We start from the raw sequence: 16,164 nt of genomic DNA, 5'->3' as shown, positions 1-16,164 counted from the left end.
CAAAAAAAAAAAAAAAAAATTAGCTGGCATGGCGGTGGGCGCCTGTAGTCCCAGCTACTCGGGAGGCTGAGGCAGGAGAATGGCGTCAACCCAGGAGGCGGAACTTGCAGTGAGCCAAGATGGCGCCACTGCACTCCAGCCTGGGAGACAGAGAGACTCCGTCTCAAAAAAAAAAAAAAAAAAAAGAAAGACGACAAATATTGATTTTTTTTTAATTGGAATAAAGTACTTTAAACTTATACATTGTTAGTGAAGTGGCAATTTATGTAAAGGGCTTCCCTACTGAAATGCGCTCAAATCTGAAATCACTACAGAAAAGAAGGGCTGGGCTGTGGGGGAAGAAAAAAGTTTAAAAAAGAAAAACTAACAAAAACCAAACTGAACTCCTTAAAAACAAACTATCTTACAAATCCTCAGCAGATGTTCAATATGGGAAGAAACCAATTCAAGAGAAACCATCATCTTCACAAAAATTATTCTGTTAAGAGAACCAGCACTTTAAAGAGCTAAATGTTTTTTTTCTGTTCATCATCTATAAATGAGGAATCTTCAAGGAGACTGGTGTTGCAATTACAACTAATCCTCCCCAAAAAATTAACTGTGTTGAAGGCTTTGTAATTTCCCTAGGTACAATTTAGCTGTCACTTACTTTAAAATTTACTCAAACATGCGTTCGGAACAGCACTAACTTCACATGTCAAGTGCTTTCCAGCCAATTGAGTCTAAACTGGAAGTCGGTGTTAAACAACTGAATGATTAGACAAGATAGCTCATTTCCCTGCTCTTTTGTTCAGAATAAAATGCCACATTTACATTATCAGGCTCAACAGGATTTTCTGACAGAGGGAGAAAAAACCCTACTGCACACTGTCCGTACTAAGCACATGAAGCCTGTCATTTACCAATCATCCTTCAAAAAGCAATAGCCATGAATGTAACTTAATTACGACCCAATGATCCTTGACGAAAAATCATCTTATCACTGTCCTGTCCCCTAGGGCAAATGAACCACTTTTTGTCCTTTGGCACTTATGATGCTAAATTCTTAATTGCAATAATGGAGTAAAAGAGCCAAACCTCCTTAATTTCCTTTCAGCACATAAGGAGTTTTACTCTAGAAGGCAAGCATTCCCATAAATAATAAAAGTATCCAGTACAAATGAAGATGCTAAAATTGAAGGGGAGCATGTGTAACAGAATCATCAACATTTTATTTCCCATTTATGTAACATATTAAAGTGTTACAGTGAGTTCCAAAAACACGGTTACTACAATTTCATCTTAGAGAAATTGTGACCTTTATGAACTCAAGATTAATTTAGCAAGAATTCTGGGAGGATAGTATATACGAAGTTCATGATACACTTAAATGAAATGCATATGTACATATACAGATTATAACACAAACCAGCACAAAAAAAAATCCTTAATGGAAAGCAGAAATTAAAGCTGCTTTGATCACTTGCACAAACATAATCCAGTTAAACAGCTTCAGTTATTTTTTAATGCATGCAATGAAACCAAAATGGATCAGGTATAAAACAAGGGAATCTGAAACTGCATCATACAAATTTTTATGCTTTAATATCTGATGGCCCAGACTTTATTAATTTCATTTCCTTGACCATAACATGAAGACTAATAAAAAACTCTTTTAACCTATTTTAAAGCATTTCTTTCTTCCTTAATGTGACGGATTGCTGTCATCTCCATGAATCAGGCATAATTTCAATAAGATAAAATACTTACAAAAGAAAATGTTTGAAATAATACTCATTTGGACTACATGTAAAATATGTGGCTTAGAGACTGTAATGATGTAAATGAAACACAAAAATTTTGTTCAACTGCAAATTTTTTTCCGTTCAATGAAAGTATTTTCATTTTGATAATACAAAAGCGGGTTAGCTTACCAACTTCTTTATAATTTTCTAAATCTGTTATTGTTTTGGATTTCCCTTGGCAAATGAATAAAAACAAAGTGTATTTTTCCTATACCCATAAAGCTTTTTTACATTGTCTAAGTAACACAAACTGACACAGTATTAATTTCTCCTGTGTTTTGTCCAGGGCTGGAAAAGTCGGTTCACAATTAAGATCCACTGAAACTTAAAGAGATTATCTTTCTGAGGAACTCAGTCTCATGGAACTGCTTCAGAATTACAACACGAAAGTGATATTCTCTTTAGAGTCTTTTACAGTGACATGCCAAAAAGATGCCTGCCTTTGAATGAAAGGGTGAAGATTTATGATGATGTTTCAAAATGTTTTTTATAATTTTATCACAAGTTTGAATCAATAAAGCTCATCTGCCAGATGAGCTCATACCTGCTGAGGTCAATTACATGATATTACTGAAGATTATACACATTTAATCAAATCAAATACACATGGACTTTCTGGCAGGCTAGTGTGGTTAATCCTAGCACTTGTCATGATTCTGAATTAATTAACTATCTTCCATCAGTTGGAGAAAACACAATTGAGAAAGAGTTTCAAAGTCAGGGTTTTACTCCAGGCATTTCCCCTGACTATGAATGTTTCTGCTGTTTTCTGTAATTTTATAAACATAAAATTTCCTTTATCCTTTTTTTTTATTATTCTCATGACTCTGAAAGAGTCAATAGCCCTTTTCATTATGATAGATGAAACTGAAAGACCTCATCCTGGAGATTGCATTGGCAAAGTAGTCTTAAAAAAAAAAAAAAAAAAAAAAACTAGGCAAATAAAAACAGAATAATTACAATAAAATAAAAATAGAAGATATACATATCTGAAAGTAGTAAAACACCAATAATGAAAAGACACTAATTTAGATTTCCTTAGCTCAATTAGCAGGGAGAGCCAAATTTGACTGAGACACAGAAATATCTGACTTCAGGATATAATCAGAAGCACAGAGGATGCTCTGGGTTAACATCTGAATTCCACACCGTTTCCATTTTCCCATGGGTAAGCTCTCCTTGGTTCATGAGCCCCATCTGCAGACCTCTTTCAGAAAGCTTTCACGTCTCCTCTGTCTTCAAAGTATTTCTATTTGTAAGATACTTTTCTACGACGGCCTCATTTTCATTGTTAATTATTTTATTTTTGCCCGGTAGTGTAGGAGGGCCTAATTCTTCTGGGCACTGGGCCCATTTCTTTCGAATCCTTCTGTGGAGTTGCACATGCAATTTGCAGAAATGCGTCTTTTAAGCAATTGAAAAAAATTCTAATAGGAAGCATATTAATTATAGGATTTCTATATAAAGTTGGTTATGAATATGATAACTCAATAACACAGTCATTATTTGAATCACTATTTCTTTAAAAGGATGTAATGCTGAGACTGTGGAGGTTAAGATTTGGCCAGTCATCTAACCTGGTAATTGTTTTTGATTGGATGGCAAAGGAATTATTTCACGTGTGCATGCGTGTATACACACATTTTTTAATAGTTAAAAGAGATGGTTTTTATTATATATTTAAAATTCAACACTAAATCATTTATTATTTTCAATTAATCAAACTCTCTAATAAATAAAGAAAAACTACCAGAAATTTGGGAAAAACATGAGAACCGTTAAAATATATATTTTATTTTTCTCCTGGCATCAACAGGACAACGTCCACACTACATCGACAGTGAGATATTTCTGTGTTTCAGTCAAATTCAGCTCTCGCTGTTAACTGAACTAAAGAAACTAAATTAGTATCTTTTCATTTTCGGTGTTTTACTACTTTCAGATACGTATATCTTCTATTTTATTTTAATTATTATCTTCTATTTTTGTTTGCCTAGGGTTTTTTTAAACAATTTGCCAGTGCAGTCTCCATGTAATGCAGATTACAAACTATGTTAAGCTATGAAAAAGCTGACAAAGATGATCTAGGAAATTTAAAAAGCAAAACAGAAAACAAAAACAAATACAAAAGAAAAAGATGATAAATTATGCTTAGTCATCTTACTAAAATGTTTTATTCATTATAAAATTGACTGACTTTATGATTTACATTGCAAATAATGCCTTAAATTGAGCACCAACAAGAGCATTTCAAATGGAAAAATTAACAAACTCAGTAAATCTTGCCGTATCAGCAAAATTCACCTCGTACAACATTTATCAAAGCTAGAATAACTGTAATGGTATATGTATTTAAAATACCCTGTGAAGAAAAGGAGCACTGAAGATGCTTCAACACTTATTACCTGAATAACTAACAGTCAAGACACATACTCAAAAGCCCCAGAAGATCCTTTTTTCTTATATTTATTAATAACACTTATCAGGCTCAAAACTAGGAAAAACTAGATTCAATTTCAAGTAATCACACGCTCCTACAAAAAAGCACCAGGGACCATTCCATTGATATGTAAAGCCACAGGACCACAGGGCTGCTAGTGATTTTAAAGGTCACCTAGTTCATATTAGTCCTCTTACTCTGTGGTAAATGACCTCCAAGGCGTCCCCATCATGAGGGTATTTATAAAGTATAATTCGAAAATTATTAGACTCATTCTTTTAATGCCAACATTTAAAATTCAAAATTCAATTAACTTACTTTTCCAAGTGTACAGTGACCAATGGGAAACTTATGTTGGTGGATGGGTCTGCCAACCCTAGAGTCACAATGGCTTCATGCAACTGTTTTACTGTTTCAGTTTCACCTCTTAAAGCTGCATCATTTAGCATGTGGAAAAAGGACAAGGCTGTTGTATCTTTGATAAGAACATCCTTCTCTTTCATCTCCTTCAGAATGTTAATAGCATCTACAATGAAGTAACACAAAAGACCCTTAGGTAATTTCATGTAGGGAAAACAAACTGCTATTAAAACAGCATTTCAAGCCCAGCAGGAATGTAAATTCTAGTGTATAATGCCGATTTCAAGTTAATTACTACTTGCATTTCTAAACGAGACTACAATTATAAATCCACAATAGCATGGTTTTATCATTTCCCTGCAACTTTGACTACAAATTATAGATAGGGACTGTGTGCCCACTCTGTACCACATAACCCTGTATGGTCTGCCCTATAGCTGTAAGATCCTCCTAAATGGATGCTTTTATCGTTCAGAGCTAACATCTGCTAAATCACACCATTGTTTCTTCAGCAGATGGCTTGTCAGGAGGCCAGATAATAAAGATGTGTTTACACTGTATATACAGCCAGACTAATGGTCTGATACCGATAGGGCCTGTTTGCTATGTCGATACTAATTAGCCAAGCAGAGCCAATGAAAGCTTTCCAAAAGACTGCATGTTAATACATTAGATTCATTAAGCTTCATTAGGAAGGCAGAAACAAACATTTTAGGATATGGAATAAGTGCATTTTTATAATGTTGTTCTTAATTATTACACAGACAAAATGTTTTGACCACTTTACAAAAAGTGATTTTAAAAAAATAGGCTAATCCTTATAAAGAGTTAGAAAGGCATCCTAGGAAAAAATTCAATGTTCTAATAAATTACTTTCTCCATACATTTTTCCCTATAATAAAATTAAAACAATCTTTTCTGAAAATCAAAGGAAAAGAGGAAGGCTAAAAAGGAAATTTCAAAATAAAGCCAAATCAGAAAGTTAAGAAACAAGAAAATAGTATGAATGTATTATCAAGTGTAATTAATTTTATTAGGCTTAGCGTTATCTCAACGAGAAAATTTGAGTATGCAAATCAGCTGTGTAATCAGCTATGCTTTTTCCATGAACCATTAAATAAAAACCTTAATTAAAATAAAAACTTTAAAGTATATATTTTGTTAATGTTATTAAAAAGTAAGGCAAAGACTACTGCAAAATTCAGGCGCATATATTAGGTTACGTTTATAGGTTTTATGTTCAGCCTTCAGACCTTCTTAAGCAAAAACAAAGCCATTTGTGCAGGCACATAGGCAAATTGTGCCATAAGTCATGATCTTCAAACTCAACCCAAACAGCAATGCTAATAAAAACTAGCTGCAGAAATGCAAAAAGCACTGAGCTGTGCAAATGTAAATGACAACCTTGCCAATCCATTAAAACTAATGGCCTACACTGTCCATGTAGCTCTGGTTGGATTCACATGCAAATTTGTATGCAAAGTGTTCAGGCACTTTGCAGGACATGATATCCATTAATATCAATTCACATGTTATTCCAGTGGCAAGATACTTGCATCACATATTTCCTTTATGTGCTGAGGCTTACCTTGGAGCTTGCCATGCTTTGCCAATACTCTTACAAGGCCTACATACTTGCCGGTGTCAAGGACAGCAGATGAATCTAAGCGGTCACTAAAAATTAAAGCCACATTTATATTGTTTTAAAAGTCAATTAACTGCTAAAAGAACGGCAACATCCATTTAATCACTTTTCAAAAGCTCATCAGAAGACCTGAACTAATGTTGGCCTCTACGTTTCAGTTAGGATTTCTTTTTGAAGCCATATACAAGTTCACACGAAATTATATTCAAAGTGACTAGTGAAGTAAAAGCCCAACACTACATATATATTGCATCACTCCATCTGCAAAGGATACTTATGAAGAAACTCTTTGTCTTTAAGTGATTCTAACCTTCATTACGAATACTTGACATTTTTACCTGAAAAATCTAACAGGATGGGAAACCAAAGTACCTGACAAGTGGATAGAATTTTATTTACACTACAATATAGAAAGGGAAATGTTATCAAGCCTCATAAAACAGTTACTACCATCACCACTGTTGTGATGATATATAATCAATGGAAAAAAACCTTTGGTTCAAAGGACTAGAATGTCTTATCATACTTAAACAAAGACACCTTGCTGAACATAAGCCACAATTAATTAAAGAGCCGTATAATACAAAATTTCAAAAACACTGACAACGAAAGAATTTTTTAAAATGACATTATATAAGAGAGTAATATTCCATCTAGATAATCTATCAAGGTCTGTAGAGCAGAATAAATGTTGACAACTTGTTTCAGTGCCAGGGTACTCACAATTCTTCTTTCAAGTTCAAAGCATCTTCTACATTATCATGTCGACAGCATAAATTTATTAAAGCTGCATAGCCACCGGTAACCATGTCGGATTCATATTTTGCTTTCAATTCAAGGGCTTTTTGCATATTCTAAAATACAGCATAGATGTGAAAAAGAAGAAATCAGTGTGAAGGTAAAAATGTCACATTTTTAGCTTTAATGTTCAGAGTTTAGAAAAAGTTAATAGTACTTTAAAAATAAATGGTTTCACGTTAACAACCTGACTCTGCCCCTTGGTATTTTTATTCGCCTCTAAAAAGTGGGCAAGTCTTATACGTGTAGGGGTTAAAAGATGTGTTATCTGTAATATAAAATAGGCCATTATTTATGCCAAATTTGATGTTTTAGGCTTTGTGTATGGTATTATTTAAAAAAGACTTCCAGATTAAGTAATTCCCAAATCAAACCCTAATCACAGTCTAATTTCAGGATGCAGAAATATGTATCATTGAAAAGTTTCTCAGTCTAGTTTAGTATCCAAGTAATATGAAGAAATATTTTAGAATTTAACAGTAGCAGGTTATAATCATAAAGTTAGTTATGATATTTTTTCCCTAAAACTACAAGTTTATGGCTCAATTATATTGAACTAGAAAGTGAAAAATAGTCTAGTGATAGCCCACAAATTGCAGACATACACTAAAATGAACACAAAGTACAGCTGGATGCCCGCTGAAAAAAGGCAAGGGACCCTTTATCTCAGAAAGAGCTTTTTTCCAGCAGGAAAATGGAATTTCAATCCCTGCATTAACAACCTAGTAATATTTGACTTGCAAATGACTACTGCGTGTATCAGTTGCTTGACAATCTAGATATAAGAGACCGGAGCCATGGCTTGAAAGGACATTTGGCATGTATGATAAACCTATCACAGCTGTTACTATCATTCACTTTGCAGATTATCATAAACAAACTACAGAAACCAGAAAACATGCCATTCAAGGTGTAGCTGAAATTAGTTAACCTTTCATTTAATTGCATTCTTTACAAGCCTGACGTATAATGATCAATCGTAAAAATCATAAATATTATATTTGGTTTTTCTTATTGTTATCTATCAAGAATTTTTTGCCTTAACAATATTTAAATATTAAAACAAATGTTACCTCTTCTGAACAAAGCACTAATATGAGTTGCTTTAGGACATCTCTTATAGGTTGATTTTCAGCTTTTAGTGTTTCAAGTGTGGACTCCAATACAGATGACGTATGTTGCACAGTCTACAGAAAAGAAAAAAGAAAAGAAAAAATTCCTGAAAAAGGAAATATAGTATGCCTTTTGTCACTCTTCCCTTTAAACTGACTTTCCTTTCTGCTTTCCTAAATGTCATAAATGCTATCAGGGATATTAATTGGGGAATCCACGGATGGACTCCAGGGGTTTACAAACCTCCTGAGATTATATGCAAATTTCTTAGATATGTTGATTTTTCTGAGCTGGGGAACAGGTTTTACCAACTTCTTAGAGGTATACAAGATGATAAAAATGTGAGGAATCACTGGTTTTATAAGTACACAATCCAGAATACTCATTAAATATGGTTATTATGGCATGTAGAATCTAGTCAAAATCCTACTTACTTTTTGAAAGTCTAAATTCTTACTGTCAACCAACAAGTGAGCATCCTAAAATTGAAATTTAAATTAGCCCAGAATTAGAAAACACACGTAAAAATACATCAGCAAACATCAAAAGCAAATTTTATAAGTCTCACCTCATATTACTATTTTTCATCTTTCCAAAATTTTAGACATTCTCTTCATACTTTATTAATCAATGTAATGTTTTAAATATATTTATGAATATATAAATAGTATTTATGAACAATCAATGAAAAGCTTCGTTTTAATGGCTGTGATTGAAACGAATTTTTTTTCTGGCCAAAAGCATCATATTTAAATAAAATTTTAACATGCTGTTATATATAAGTTAAGCATTTTATCCAGTTGATTGCTATTTCACACACACCTTTATCAATTCAGGAACATGGTAGCTATCCAGTAGATTACGAATGCCTCTGTAGATATTTTCAGGAATTTTTACATTCTGTGAGAAGGGAGGGGGGGAAAAAACCTGAGTTTTAGACAACCAAACTGAAATTTGTCTAACAGAAATTATCTCAGACATAATTTAAGTCTCCAACTCTTGCATGTCATTGAGAAGTGGTCTGGTTGTATTTAAAAGCAGCAATTTCAAATCTAATAGATACATGTCAGGCAGGACAGGCATTATATAGCAAAAAATGAAATGGTACCATCTTCTCCAGCTGATGGAAGTATTGTCTAAAATGCTCCTCCTTGGCCTGTACCTCTGAGTCACTCATGCTGTCAATCAAGTTATAAAGAAAATAGCCAACAGCTTCTGTGGAAAAAAACAAGAGAAAGCATTCCACTAAAATTACCGAGACTGTCATGTTATCAAGATTAATTTATAAGAAATCATTTTGGTGTGAGATGTCACCCTGATGAGAGGCTCTGAAATGGCAACAATGATCACTGAGGCATAGAGATTATGTGGTTTGGGAGCACATATCTAACTGGTGAGTGAAAGGAATATTAATTATTTTCAGACCGAGTGACAGCTTTTCAGTACTGAATCTTACTTCAATCTATTTTTTTTCCACCACTCTGTGACAGAAGTGGTCCTGCCCAAGGCCTTACCCCTTTCCTGTCCAAATCACACGTAATAAGAATAAATAAATGTCTTGTACACATTTCTATACTATTTTTTTTTTGTGGACAATATTTAGGGAAGCACATAAAATTAGAAAGGATTGTTAAATGTTGAGTATAGAAAGTTAAATAATTTTAATAAGCAGATACAGTAATCCTATGGAGAGCTGCCTATTAGCCAATGAAAAACCAAGATTAACAAAGATGTTTTGTAACAACAGTAATTTTCCTTTGCATTCAAGCATAAAATGTATAGGGCCATGTTACAATAATACCTAGGATAGAAATGTAAACTTTCAAGAGGGGTACCATCTTACAGAAAACTATATATTCTAGCTTCATTATATGAAAAATGAAAATTATTAAATGTCAAAACAATGTATTTGGGGCAATAAATTACATTTAAGCGGAAATTCACAAGAACCTTCACTACATTTTATGTTTAAAATTAACTACACCTGCAAAACATTAAAAGCACATAAATACTAAGAATCACTGATTTTTAAGCCTATTTCCATAGGTGTTAGAAGAAACATTTCCCCAATATCTGAAAAGAAAAAGCCTCCCAACCCCGTCTTTAGAAAAAATAATTATAACAAAATCAAACACTTTAGATCTCAAAATGTTGTAATCAATATAGAGACTTATAACCAAATGTTTTCAAATTCCACTTTTAAAAATAAAGTGTTTACTGTTGTAATCCTCCTAACCCATCATTACACAGAAAAATGGATTTGTGGATAAGTTACAATCATCGAAATTGAAACGCTACCCGTTGGTCCTTGAGGCTCCTGGCAATAACGTCCATCCTTGTACAACAATCCTGTTATCTGGTAAGACAGAAAATTCGTGCATTGCAGTAAGAGAAGCAAACAAGAACAAATACAATCTGAAATTGAATTCTTGAAATAATAAAACCTCTCCCCAGTAAGGTATTATTCTATATCACAGTAATTCAAAACCACCCCCCCACCCCGCCAAGGAGATTATTTTGTTTTTAAATAATAGGTTTATCTTTTAAAAACAAAAACAAATCCATGTTGAAGGAAAACTGCAATATTTTGTGAAATGTCACACAGAAAGACTCTAAACTGATTTATAAATCGATATATAAACATCACTTGGAATGAACTGTTATAAATAGAAAAGAGCTTATAGGAATTACTGACCAATATTCTTCCTCATTATATTGTTTTTAGTCTTGTTGACACTGCACTGGTTTCCTCATTTTATATAAAGTTTTACTGAAATATAAAGTAAAATATCCTGAACTGCTAAATAACTTACATTTTTTAGATATTTAATAACAATTTCCATTCATCTTAATGAGACTAAAACAAAAGGGGTCTAAAGATTAAAGTGTCTATTCTCATGGATTCTTTTTTTTTTTAATTTTCAACTTTTATTTTAAGTTCAGGGGTACATGTGCAGGATGTGCAGGTTTGTGACATAGGTAAATGTGTGCCACGGTGGTCGGCTGCACAGATCATCCCATCACCCAGGTATTAAGCCCAGCATCCATTAGCTATTCTTCCTGATCCTCTCCCTCCTCCCACTGGATTCTTATCAATTGAATTCACAAACACTAAAAGACATACATAACTATTATTTTTCAACATTAACTCTGCCAGCAAAATTTTAGTAGAAAACCAAATATAGGTTTCATAATAAAAATTATTACACAACCTATGGTATTGGCTTGTAACGTTAAAAGCACCTTATGATTTGCAATATTAGGGGGACTTACCTCGCTCCAAAGATTTATATTCATAGACCTGCAGAGGGCAGCAAAGGATTGAAAATAAACCCAGGTTTATTTTCAAGTATATGCATACTTGTAATACATACAGATCAAAGTATTAAAATTAATAAGTAAATAAATGTTTGCTGTATCAGGATGAATTTTCATGACAAAGGTAATTTAGAAAGGCTGACACTCACCCATTTCAAATATTCAAAATAGGCCAGGCCTGGTGGCTCACACCTGCAATCCCAGCACTTTGGGAGGCCAAGGCAGGCGGATCATCTGAGGTCAGGAGTTTGAGACCAGCCTGGCCAACATGGTGAAACCCCGTCTCTACTAAAAGTAGAAAAATTAGCCGGGCATGTTGGTGGATGCCTGTAATCCAGGCTACTCAGGAGGCTGAGGCAGGAGAATTGCCTGAATCCGGGAGGTGGAGGTTGCAGTGAGCCGAGATCGCGCCACTGCACTCCAGCCTGGGAGACACAGTGAGTCTCAAAGTGACTGCCCACAGATTGCTTGTTACTTGTAATGGGAAAAACAGTAACTATATAATGGAGAAATCCCAACACCTGGACCGGGTGATCAAAACTAATGTGCCTTTAAATATAATTCCCTGAGAAGACAGAGTATCACTCATGTGGTCTTCCAGCAGGGTATAACCTGAAGCTAGAACAGTGAAGAATAAAATACAGTAAAATAAGATAAAAATTAGGTATCTTTTTTGGTTAGGCTACAAAGAGCTTTAATTCCAAGGAATCTTAACTTGCCAGTAGCCTACCACATTTGAAAAATAGGAAAAGGAAAGTAGAGAAAAATCAGAGTTTGCAAGAAAGTGAGGGGCTAATGTGCCAAAGTGCACAATATTAAGTGGTAAAACTTGCAATGGTTCCTTTGCTGTATCCCGGACCCATTTGGGCATTTGATGAATTCTGATTATCAACTAGGATTAATTTTGTCACAGGTATGATATTATGGTGGTTATGTTGTTTTATTTAAAATAAGTTCTGAGATATATACTGAAGTATTTATGGGTAGATGACAAAGATCCATAGTTATTTTTAATAGTCCAGGAAAGAAAGAGAAGCGGAATGGTAAAACAGGACTGCCAAAATCTTGGCTGTTAAAGCTGGGGGATGGGTACATGGGAGTTCTACTTTCGTGAAGGTTTAAAAATTCCAAAATAAAAAAATAAACACATACCATGTCCAGTCTAAATTTTGTACTTCTATTTTAACTCTCAACATTAGTAAGCTGGGCTTCCTTTATTTATTTATTTATTTTATTTTATTTTTTAATTTACTTTAACCATATATTTTTATCAAAGTATCAACTTACTGTCAAATAAAAAATAGTTAAGGCTGGGTGTGGTGGCTCACGCCTGTAATCGCAGCACTTTGGGAGGCTGACGCAGGTAGATCACCTGAGGTCAGGAGTTCAAGACCAGCCTGACCAACATGGAGACACCCCATCTCTACTAAAAATACAAAATTAGCCAGGCGTGGTGGCGCATGCCAGTAATCCCAGCTACTCGGGAGGCTGAGGCAGGAGAATCGCTTGAACCCGGGAGGCGGAGGTTGTGGTGAGCCGAGATCGCACCACTGCACTCCAGCCTGGGCAACAAGAGCGAAATTCTGTCTCAAAAAAAAAAAAAAAAATTGGATATTAAGCTGCCCTCAAACCTGGCATGAAGTACCTAAGGAAGGCATGGAGATAAACTTTCAAAATTTCACATATACCTAAAACAACTGAAAATGACTAAAAGCACTACCTTGAATGTGAAGTTTCATGGTGAATGCCATAGGTTTGAAACCAAAACAAAAATATACAGAATCCTTCAAAACCAAGTTGTTGTAAGGAATAGTTACCAGTGCCCAAACCAGTGCAATCTGACTTCCGGCCCCAAACTCCACTGAAACTACTCATGCTAAACTTACCAGTGATTTTTAATTCAAAATTCAACTAACATTTTTTTGGTCCTCTTTCACTAAGTTTTGGAATTTTTGTTGTTGTTAGCCATTATCTGCTAGATGCTACTCAATCTCTTTCAGGAACTGTCCTTCCCTACGTGCCCCTTAAAAGTGACCCAAACTTTGTACTAGGTTCTAAGTACATTATATTTTTTATCTTAAAGACAATCCTGCATGTAGGTATTTAAGTTCTTTGTTTCCCAGAAGAGGAAACAAATTTGGTAAGGCGATGTAAAATACCTTCAACTGGAAATTCCACAGTCCCCTCAAAGGATCCCATAAATTGTGAATGATCTCCTAATGTTTCCTGTCCCCCTATCTACCTTTACCTGTACTCTCCCCTTTGAATATCTGTCAATCTTAACTTCATCATGTAAACCTTTCAATGGCTCGAAGCCATGTGACTCAAGGTCCAAATATCCTAATTTAGAATGAGACTACTCATAAAGACCTCTGGGCTACCATTTTGGCTTTATTTCTTGTAATTATTTCATAGTTTCTTAAGCTACTACCAATCTACTTACACTTCCCCAGAACCACTGTTCTCTCAGCCTCAATGCCTCGGCCTGAAAAACCCTTCCCTTCCCCTCTACAAACTCAATATGCATCTCAGCAATTTCTCTGCAGCTCCTGCCCTGATTCATCCCTTCCCCAACCTTGGCAGAAGACAGAGTACCTTCTATAAACATTCATAGTTACGAAGACTAGTTTACAGTTGCTTTCTTACTTTCGTATTGTGAACAATGCTGGGGTAGAAAGTTTCCTATTCATATTTGAATGGTCCATTATGTAGCATTCGTAGCCCTTGGCATACACTAATAAGAACTAGTATTTTCTGAGCACTCACGAATGCATTAAACAGTTTTCTAAGCACTTTAACTTATTTAATGGTCATAAAATCTTCACTTTAAGCACAATTATCAGAGCCATTATAAAGATGAAGAAACTGAGGAGCAAAGTAGTTTTAAAACTTATGCAGGCATTTTCTGAGTCAGCTGTGGGTGTGAGACTAACAATTTGCATCTAAATTTGCTCCTTTCCAATGCCCCACTGCAATAAAAAGTTTTCAATGACACATAAAATAACTGGGAAGTACAGGTAACTAGAAATAAATATTACAGGTTAAAAGCAGACAGAGAAGTGGTAACCAATTTAGTAGTAAAGAGAATGTCAAATCTCAAGACATCAGTGAAGAAATCTGGAAACAAACTTATACAATAAAATCTCCATTACCAAGGTAGAAGAAAGGAGACTACACTGAGAAAAGGTCCCTTAGATCCTCTCCCTCAGCTCCACAGCTGGGAGGCTACACCCCTCTCTCCAACAGCAGCAGCAGACATCTGGAGGATTCTTCTCTGGAGGGTAAAACAGTCAGTCCCTGGAGAACTGAGAATTAAGTAACTATACACCCTACACGATAAACACAGGAGCCCCTAGTACTCTCCCTCATGCAGTGTCCTGAAGACTTTTCATTGGGGAATGCCCCATCCTATGAAGAAAGACACAAAAATACAATGACAATCTCAACAGCCACTTAGCTATCCCTAGAACAAGGCACCAAGTCAACACACCCCACTAACAAACCCAGAGCTTCGGATGGCTTCTTGCATTTCCTACTTTTAAGGATTCCCAGACATTTAGGGGGGAAAAAGGGAAAACAGTACACACTCACACAAACTTGGAGACAGTAGACAATAAGCATGAAGAAGGAAGAAAACTATTACTATATTTCCTATGAGAGGCCAGGTGCGGTGGCTCACGCCTGTAATCCGAGCACTTTGGAAGGCCGAGGCAGCCAGACAGCTTGAGCTCACAAGTTCAAGACCAGCCTGGGCAACATGGAGCAACTCCATCTCTACAAAAGATACAAAAATTATCCAGGCATGGTGGCACACACCTGTAGTCCCAGCTACTTGGGAGGCTGAGGCAGGAGAGTCGCTTGAACTTGGGAGGTTGAGGTTGCAGTGAGCCAAGATCACAGCACTGCACTCCAGCCTGGGCAAAAGAGCCAGACCTTGTCTCAAAAAAAAAAAAAAAAGAAAAGAAAAAAATTCCTATGAGAGATAAAGAGTTGATATCTATGAGGCAGTAAGATGTTATTTTACAAAAGAAACACTTCGAGAATGCAAAAGAGATGTTGGAAATAAGTGATAGCAGAAAGAAAAAATTCAATGGAAGAGGTAGAAGATAAGGTTAAGAAATATCACAGAAAGTGGAAACTAAGAACCAAGAAAAGCGAAGGAGAAAAAAAGAAAGCACCAGTCTAAGAGTTTCAGAAAGAGAGAAAAAATTATTTCTAAAACTAAAATTTTCCAGAGCCGAGGGATATGAATGGCCAGATTAAGGGGAGCCACTAAGCATCCAGCACAATTGACAAAATACAAAACAAAACAAATAAACTCATACATAAGGTTGCTCTATAGTGAAAGGTCAGAACACTAGTGGTCAAGAGATTCTTCACAAGTTCCAGAAGATTCTAGAAACTTCCAAAAATCATTCTAGAAATTCCAGAATACTAATGATAAAATGAAGATACACAAATTTCCAGAGATAAGTAACTTGCTTAATTGTCAAATGTCAAAACAATAGTGATAAAGGGAAGATTCTACAAACTTTCAGAGGACGTTCTATAAAAATAAATTGGCTGGGCGCGGTGGCTCATGCCTGTAATCCCAGCACTTTGGGAGGCCGAGGCGGGTGGATCACGAGGTTAACATATCGAGACTATCCTGGCCAACATGGTGAAACCCCATCTCTACTAAAAATACAAAAAATTAGCCGGGTGTG

The 16,164-nt window shown here is 35.2% G+C and overlaps 1 protein-coding gene across 2 annotated transcripts in view; it reads right to left on the bottom strand.

The window, feature by feature from the left end:
* The window catches only part of LRPPRC (leucine rich pentatricopeptide repeat containing), a 110,165-nt gene that overhangs the window by 48,741 nt on the left and 45,260 nt on the right, over nt 1-16,164 (bottom strand). For both annotated transcript variants that reach the window (XM_054474408.2, XM_054474407.2), the window contains 9 exons: nt 11,414-11,441; nt 10,439-10,496; nt 9,249-9,355; nt 8,963-9,040; nt 8,575-8,619; nt 8,101-8,214; nt 6,953-7,083; nt 6,173-6,258; nt 4,543-4,750 (listed from right to left, as the gene is read on the bottom strand). In XM_054474408.2, the coding sequence (XP_054330383.1) occupies nt 4,543-4,750; nt 6,173-6,258; nt 6,953-7,083; nt 8,101-8,214; nt 8,575-8,619; nt 8,963-9,040; nt 9,249-9,355; nt 10,439-10,496; nt 11,414-11,441 (855 nt within the window). The remainder of the gene's footprint in view (nt 1-4,542; nt 4,751-6,172; nt 6,259-6,952; nt 7,084-8,100; nt 8,215-8,574; nt 8,620-8,962; nt 9,041-9,248; nt 9,356-10,438; nt 10,497-11,413; nt 11,442-16,164) is intronic.

The sequence above is a fragment of the Pongo pygmaeus genome, chromosome 12 (genome assembly GCF_028885625.2).
Source record: "Pongo pygmaeus isolate AG05252 chromosome 12, NHGRI_mPonPyg2-v2.0_pri, whole genome shotgun sequence".
NCBI classification, from domain to species: Eukaryota; Metazoa; Chordata; class Mammalia; order Primates; family Hominidae; genus Pongo; species Pongo pygmaeus.
The sequence above is the reverse complement of the archived record's forward strand: the minus strand, read 5'-3'. Positions and strand labels throughout refer to the sequence as shown.